Here is a 7,845-nt window from a genome sequence, read left to right as displayed (position 1 = left end):
CCTGTTTAAGTCTTGTGTGATCTGCTGTTCCATTGGGAATTAGACGGTTGCAACTTACCGCTTCGTGGTCGGCGGCTACGTGCGCAAGTGTGTGGAGTTGCGAATATCTTACAGGGTTGAGAGCTGTTGCATCTGGCGACAGCGACCAATCGAGAGATCTCGTTGCGTCATACAAGTTATCATCCACTACATCGTCGTGTTTCTCCGCTGCCATCACCCCGTGATCATCATCACCACCTTGCTTACTGAGAAGATCGGGCCACCCCTTATCATTATCAATGGGCAATCATATGAGAATTTCACCAGCTCAAGAGGGGTCAGACAGGGTTGTCCCATCTCTCCATATCTGTTTGTGCTAGCTATAAATGAATTATCCATTCAACTCCAACATAGTCTTGCTCAAACAAATTTAAATGGTATAACCCTTGGGCCGAACTGTCCACCCATCCACTCTCTTTTTTTTTGCAGATGACTTATTAATTTGTGGCAATGCAACAGAGCAGGAAGGTCTTACAATCAAACAATTCTCCAAAACTTCTATCAACAATCTGGACAAATTCCAAATTGGGCAAAATCATGTATTATCTTTAGCAAAGCAGTGGATAATAACACTCAGACCCAGTTAAAAGCAATTTTCCCTGTCTCTGATATTAATGAAAGCTTTATCCACTTAGGGCACCCTTTGATTCTTCCAGCAAAAAATAGATCTGAAGGCATACAATTGTGTTCTAGCTAAATTCAAATCAAAACTTTCAACATACAAAGCAAAATCTCTCTCTCATGCTGCAAGGCTAGAACTTATTAAATCTGCTTTTTCTTCCATCCCTGTTTATTACATGTCCAACATCATTTTCTCCAAAAAATATTCATGCTAAGCTTACTGCCATTGTTATAAATTTTTGGTGGACCGGCATTAATGCTGACCCTGATCATAAACCCTTATGCCTAGCTGTATTGGACTTCAGTCATAAAAACTCTCCCTCTTTTACAACAAAATTCTTTCTATCAAATTTCCCAAGGAAATATTTCTATTCGGAGCACTCCTTGGTGTAACTCTTGGGAAAATATTTATGATGATCTCATTATCCAAGACCCTCATTTCATTTATCTAGCCAAAGTCCAGGACCTTTGGATCCCTCAAACAAAAAGTTGGAATGTTGATCTCATAGACTCTCTTTTTCAAAGACCTACTGCAGATGCTACCAAAGAGGTCAAAAATATTCCATTTGATGAACCTGACATTCTCTGCTGGAAACTTACCCCAAATGGCAAATGTAACACAAAATATGCTTACAAAACCTGTCTACAGGCCCTTTTTGATGCAGGTTCTCCCAAGTCAGTCCCACCAGATGGGACAGCGCCTAACCTGCTAAGCAAAGTCTGGGAGCATAAAGAGTTGTTACCAATAATCAAAACATTCGCTTGGAGAATCATAAGACGAGCCATTCCTGATATGGATATCCGGGCCTGGTACTCTAGGACAGCCATTGATATGATATTTGGGTCTAAGGTTGTACCAGTAGTTTATTATAATCTTGTTATTAGGAGATAATAATGTAGCCAGGTCATGCTGTGGGCCATCTAGGGTTTTAATAGAGTCTGTTTGACTTGGGCCTGTCCAAGTCGAACTAGGTTAGGCCCAATAAGGGGGCCGGCCGGCCAGCTCTCCCTCTCATATAAGGAGATGGCACGGCTAGGGTTTAGGATAGAACAAGTTTAGTCTAAAAGATTAGGGTTTCCCTATTGCGTGTGATCACGTGTATCATCCCTCCGGGGGTACGGTGCTGCCGTTATCTATTATATCCGCTGCGAAGGTTCTTGTGTTCATCAAGGATTGTCTAGCTCTTGGTTTGAGGCGTATCGTTCATCGATCCGTTGCTTGCTGGATTCGTTCCCTCTTTTCCAGGCTGCGTTCATCGCGTTGTTGGGAGGAATTACTACCCCAGGTTCTCGCTGTGAAAGATCGGGCATCAACTTAGGTGGATTGGCTTGGATCTACTGTATCAATTCCCACATGAGAAAGAGCATCAAGGTACTCAAGGCATATTTCTAATATTTGCTGCAGATGTGGTCTTCAAGAAAATGATATCACTTATTCTTTACATGCACCTTTGCTAGAGCTGCTTGGTTTCAATCTCCCTGGTATCTTAGAATGGACTTAATTACTCAAAACTCTCAGAATTTCCATACCACTGTCTTACAACTCCTAGCTTTAAATCACCCTCATGTTAACATACCAAACATCTTTACATTCCTCTGGTGTCTTTGGAAAATGAGGAATAAAAAATTGTTCAATAATTTGGATGGACAACCTAGTCAAGTAATCATAAGAGCAAATGCTTTGCTTAACAGCTTACAAATTCATAATGCTCCTACTATACCTGACAAAAAATCATGAAACTCCTCCGGAGTTGTTATACTCTAGCCCAAGGATCTTTGTTGATGCAGGCCTAGAAGAAGCGACCAAATGGACAATCCTCTAAAGCAGAAGTTGGAATACACATCACCTGAAAGCAGGGCCAACACATAACTGATGTTTTTTTATTTTAGTCAAGACATCTCCAGTTTCTACGCCAATTCAGGCGGAGGCGGAAGGGCTACTCATTGCAGCCAACATTGCTTCTTCGCTTCTTTTGCAGGACCCTTACTTCTTCACAGATAACCTGGGTTTAGCAAAAGCAGTGGAGGCGCATGGAGGTGCTGATCCAAAAGTCTTGTGGAAAATTAGAAGACAGGCTGTGCAATTTTAGGAATCACTGCAGCTGATTCGTCCAAGGATTTTTCACATAAAAATATCTCTAAATGTTCTTGCTCACAAGTGTGCACAACAGGCAAAAACTCTAGCCAGAGTTTCGCCTCTTTGCTCTTGCAACAATTCTACCCATACATCATCCTCGTGTCCTGTTTCTGTAGCGATCAACAGGTTGCTACCAGCAGGAACAATGTTTGTATCTGTACAATATCTATGAGTAATGAAAATTAGGGTGCTCAGCACCCTACCCTTGTTCAAAAAAGAAATGAAAATAAAGCTACAGTACTACACCAATTGGATTACACAAGGCGGCTGGGCGAGCCGAGCGCATGGGCCATGGACGACGACCTGGCCGGATATGACCTGAAGAGAGGCTGCATAAACCCTTTTGGTTCTTGGGTTTTTTACTCGCCCCTGATCGACGCTGTGGTCAAAGGGAAAGGCGACTGGCACAGTGCCACACCCACACCGTTCTTTTGCCTTGTTTATCCGCGACACAGCTGGTTCGGCCTCGCTTTTTCCCTTGGGTTTCCGCGGCTTGTTTCGGGGGACACGACAGGGTTGACAGCCTTGGAACGGGACGGCCGGCTTCTCCGCCTACGCACGGCTGGATGTTCTTCCACCCACGATTAGTTTATGCCCCCATCATTGCCAGCACCAAACGCTTTCTTGCTCTTACTAATCTGGCCTCGGCCTGCAGCCTTGTCCTCTTGCCGTTTGTTTCTTTTCTGACGAAGCCATGCCAGGTAGAGTCAGGTTAAGAGTGTCTATGCCTAAACGTGTTAGAAAATGGTTTCCTTCTCACAACGAGAAATGCCGCTGGCAGCATCCAGCTCAATGACCATCAGAAACGCCATGTTGAAGACTTGAAGATGGTTGTGGAACAGCAATTCGATCCTGACGAGATCCTTGCCTGCTGGAAATGGGCAAAGCAAATCCTCAGGGTACATGGAGAGGGCACAACTGCCTCCTCTGATTAGAGGAACCGAAAATGGAGAGGTCACAACTGCTTCCTCTGATTATTAGAGGCCATGAAGACGGAGACACTAACAAATGGAGTAACATGGGATTGATGAATGATGACGACAAGTACTTCTAAATATAACATATCCATGGAAGATCCAGAGATGCAATGTACAGACACATTTACAGAGCGGCAGATTGTATGCTTCAGTACTTGCTCCACATTTCTTTCTCCTCATCTGCCCTCCTCCCTCATCAACAACCATCATCAACGATGTCATTATATCAACCTTCTCCTCTCCCAACTATCACAAAATCAAGCTCACTTTGGTTTTTTTTTTTAATTAAACAAATGCGGAATCTGAACCAAAACCCCACAAAACCAAAAGAATATTAAAGAACGGAACAAAAAGATTTATCTTCTTCTATCATCAGGGAACAAGCTCCAATGGCGGTGCTATGGCGAACTGGTTGGTGATTCATGAACAACTGTAGGAGGAAGCCTCAGACGGACTCGCTGGTGCTCTTCACCTTGGACCTGTAGAGGAGCTTCTTCTTCTTGGATGCAGGGTTGTTGATCGTTAGCGCGATCTTGCCTGCCTCCGTCACCTTGAAGCTGCCCTTCATGATTGGCTCCTCGTTGGCAGGAACCTTCCTTGTTTTCTGCACGATGACGGTGTATCCGCCCTCGGCGGCAGGGGTGAACTCCGCGCCGTAGCTAACTTCCCAGCCAAGCACCCGGAGCTCCCACACGATTGTCGAGTTCTGCCAATGTACAAGAACAAACTTAAGTATGAGCAACCTATGCATAGAAAGAGTTCATAATATGCAGACAGTTATTCAGGATGTGCCGAACCCCTACCTCAGTGACAGGGATCTCAATGGTCTCCTTGGATGAAGCTTTGATGGTGAGCTCGGTGACAGAATCAGCGGTGGTGAATTCAGGATCATCTTCCTTGAAGAGGCCTCCAAATTGGACGGGGACTTGCTCCGGCGCAATGTATCTGAATTTTGTTACAGAGGATGAAGAACAATTGAGAATTATCCTTCAAGGATGCAACCATCCAACACAACAGAAACACAAATTGTCAAACATATTTGCTTGCAAATAGTACCTGAAGAGAGTCTCAGGTGACTTGGCCTGGCTGGCAAAGACGAACTTGCTCCTGGTGCGCTGTGTGAGGAAGGGGCTCATCATTTTGTTGGCAGCGAGATACCACCATGGCACGTTGATGAACACCTGCATACCATGATCCAGTCAAATTCATGATCCCATTCTGCTGAAATTACTGTAATCAACCACAAGTTGGTATAGTAAACTAACACTCCAGGCCAGATGTTAAAGTATGAACAAAAGGAAAAGATCCCCAATTCGCGCTATGATTACCAACGCCCACGCTTAAAAGACACCAGTCAACTCGAATTTTACACCATAAAGGTCTACTACCCTTTACCAGAGTGCCCAAAGAACGGGCATGCTTTGGGCCCAATCATTCATTCACTCCCAATGTTGAGCTGTGGACTCATAGAAACTGAATCTTTGGGGCAATCAGCTACTACAGCTAAATTTAGAATTCACTACATTATGACAAATGTTGAATCACAATTACTACTACTGCAGCTGTAAATTACTAGCAATTCAATGCCGGGGAGATCGAGGCGTTACCTTCTTGGCGATGAACTCGGGGTAGTTGTCCTGGAGCAGGGCGACGGCCTGTCGGGTGACAGCGCGGTGCTTCCCGAGCATAGGCGGCGAGTTCTTGAGGTCGGTGACCTGCACCATGGAGCAGATGCCGCTGGGCGCGAAGTCGAGCTGCGAGAGGATGCCGCGCTCCAGGAGCTGGATGCGCCACTTGAGGAACCGCTCCCGCTTCTCCTCGTCGCCGAAGGCCTTCTCGTAGAGGTCCTTGTCCTGGAACTCGCCGTACACGTTGTAGCAGACCGGGTGGCACTCCCTGTCGGCGCCGCGGTAGAAGACCACCTTCTCCAGCTCCGGGAAGGCGAGGTCGGCCTCGAGGAGCGCGTCGATGCCGAAGCGCTTGCGCCACAGCACCGCGGACCGCAGCATCGCCATCGCCTCCTTCACCTTGAACTCGCGCGCGCGCAGGAACTTGAGCAGCACCGCGTCCGTGCGCTCGTCGTTGCCCACCAGCGGCACGCCCCAGATGAAGACCGGCTCGGGCGGCGCGACCGCGTCCGCCTCCGCTTCCGGCGCCGGCGTGTCCTCTGGGGTGGCTGCGGCGGCGGTTTCCGCAGGCTTGGTGACTTCCTCGGCGGCCGCCTCCTCCGTCTTCGGCTCGGCCGGCTTGGCATCCTCTGCCTTGGGCTCCTCCTTGGCCGGTTCTGCCGCTGCTGCTGCCTCGGCAACGACCTCGGCCTTGGGTTCCTCTGCCTTGGGCTCCTGCTTGGCCGGCTCTTCAGTCTTGGCCTCTTCTGCCTTGGCCGGCTCCTCGGTCTTGGGCTCTTCCACCTTGGCTGGCTCCTCGGTCTTGGCGGGTTCCTCCGCCTTGGTCTCCTCGACGGCGGCGGCCTCGGCCTTGGCCTTGGGCGGCGGCGGCGGAGGGGGCAGGTTGAACTCGCCGGCAGCGAGCGCGGCGACGATCAGCTCCTTGAACTCGTCGAGCGCCTTCTTCTCGGGATCAGGCAGATCGGCGACGAGGTTGCTCTCCTCCTTGAAGGATCCGGTGGCCTCGACGGCGCCGCCATCGTCGGCGACGGCGGCCGACTCCTCCGTCTCGGCCTCGGCCGCAGGCTCCTCCGCCTTCTTCTCCACCTCCGCCGGCGCCTTCTCGGCGGCGACAACCACCTCCGGGGCGGCCTCGGCGGCGGGGGCGGCGGCGGCCGCCTGTGGCTGCGTCTCCTCCGCCATCTCCGGGAGCTGCTTGTAGGCTGTGCGCTGGAGGAGGACAGAGAAGGTGGGGAGAGAGAGGGAGCTCGGGTGGTGTTGTGCTGGGGACTAGGGTTTGGGTGGGAGAGATATAGGGGGAGGAGCGGGGAGAGCAAGGCTGTCAGAGTGGGGAGGCCAGCTTTGGTGCTGCTCTCTCTTGCGCTGGCTGGCTGGCTGGAAGAGAAGGGAAGCAGAGCAAGGAAGGTGGCGCCGCACGGTGGGGCCTGCCTCATGCAACGGATTTCTTCCAATTAATGGCGGGGTTTAATGGGCGATTTTCTTACTTGTATGGACGGTCGAGGTTGAGTGACGGATTAAAAAAGAAATGGACGGCCGGGAAGGGGCTTACCATTTACCAGCATTTACATTTCACCACAAAGTATTTACAATTTTTTATTAAATTTGCATAAACCTGAAATTCGCCAATATAGCCAAACCGCAACGATATTCTCTAATCATATTCCACCTATATGACCTATCATCTTTGCCTTCAAACCCCCAAAGACGGTCAATCGCCATTATAATGAACTTAATATGAGATGATCTATGGTTTTGCACATGGATGGTTGTATTTTTTGCTGGGTTAAAACTGAGGTTAATAAAGATGTAAATAACTAGCTATTGCCGGAGTCTACATTTGACAATATAGATCGCGCGTGGGCGTAAGTAGTAACCGTCAAATAAACCCGCAAATATATAGATCCAAAATACAAGATTTTCTCTTTATTGGCGCGTTCCACAACTGTATATTCGCAGTCGATATGCTCTGGGCCTTGGGTTGGGCTTGCGACCGCGTATATCAACTTTGCCTTCGCGCCCCGACAAGGGCAATCACTTTTGCAGGACTGACCATTTTATAATCGCTGCCGAGAACTTCGTAGGAGACGACAAAATGGCGCTTTTGCGCCGAATAACCTCCGGATGGATGTAGGTGTCCACAACACTTATCATGGACCGGAGAGAGTACTATTCTTATATATGTTCAATAAACTTATATATGTTCTCAAAAGAAGTGAATTGGTCCTGCTAAATGGAGTCCCTGGTCCATGGATTCAGTGTAAAAATGGATTAAGACAAGGGGACCTCATCTCACCATACCTTTACATCATTTTCTCCTATATCCTACAACAGCTAATCCTGCTAGCTTTTAACAATGGGAACTTTCAACATCCTATTAGGCAGGACATGTCTCCAGCTACACTACAATACGCAGATGACACAATCATCCTAGGTAAGGCCTGAG

The 7,845-nt window shown here is 48.3% G+C and overlaps 1 protein-coding gene across 2 annotated transcripts; it reads right to left on the bottom strand.

Annotated features, from left to right (window-relative positions):
* Positions 1-3,821: 3,821 nt before the first annotated feature.
* Positions 3,822-6,760, bottom strand: LOC127344190 (patellin-3). 2 transcript variants are annotated; one of them, XM_051370414.2, is made up of 5 exons: positions 6,246-6,760; positions 5,382-6,164; positions 4,831-4,955; positions 4,578-4,719; positions 3,822-4,480 (listed from the first exon to the last, which is right to left on the bottom strand). In XM_051370414.2, exons 1-5 carry the CDS (start codon positions 6,582-6,584, stop codon positions 4,220-4,222), a joined length of 1,650 nt encoding a protein of 549 aa, XP_051226374.1. In that variant the 5' UTR covers positions 6,585-6,760; the 3' UTR covers positions 3,822-4,219. The 2 variants fall into 2 exon arrangements, with proteins under 2 accessions (XP_051226374.1, XP_051226373.1); XM_051370413.2 differs by having other exon boundaries at positions 5,382-6,760.
* Positions 6,761-7,845: the final 1,085 nt, after the last annotated feature.

This window comes from Lolium perenne, chromosome 3 (genome assembly GCF_019359855.2).
Source record: "Lolium perenne isolate Kyuss_39 chromosome 3, Kyuss_2.0, whole genome shotgun sequence".
Taxonomy (NCBI): domain Eukaryota; kingdom Viridiplantae; phylum Streptophyta; class Magnoliopsida; order Poales; family Poaceae; genus Lolium; species Lolium perenne.
This window is presented reverse-complemented; position numbering and strand designations above follow the sequence as displayed.

Bases quoted from the DNA above. Each gene is read 5' to 3' on its own strand.
- LOC127344190 (XM_051370413.2), bottom strand. From the start codon at position 6,584: ATGGCGGAGGAGACGCAGCCACAGGCGGCCGCCGCCGCCCCCGCCGCC. The intron at 4,956-5,381 runs GTAACGCCTCGA...CATGGTATGCAG, and splicing joins CCGAGTTCATCGCCAAGAAG to GTGTTCATCAACGTGCCATG. The intron at 4,481-4,577 runs GTAGGGGTTCGG...GTACATTGGCAG, and splicing joins TTGAGATCCCTGTCACTGAG to AACTCGACAATCGTGTGGGA.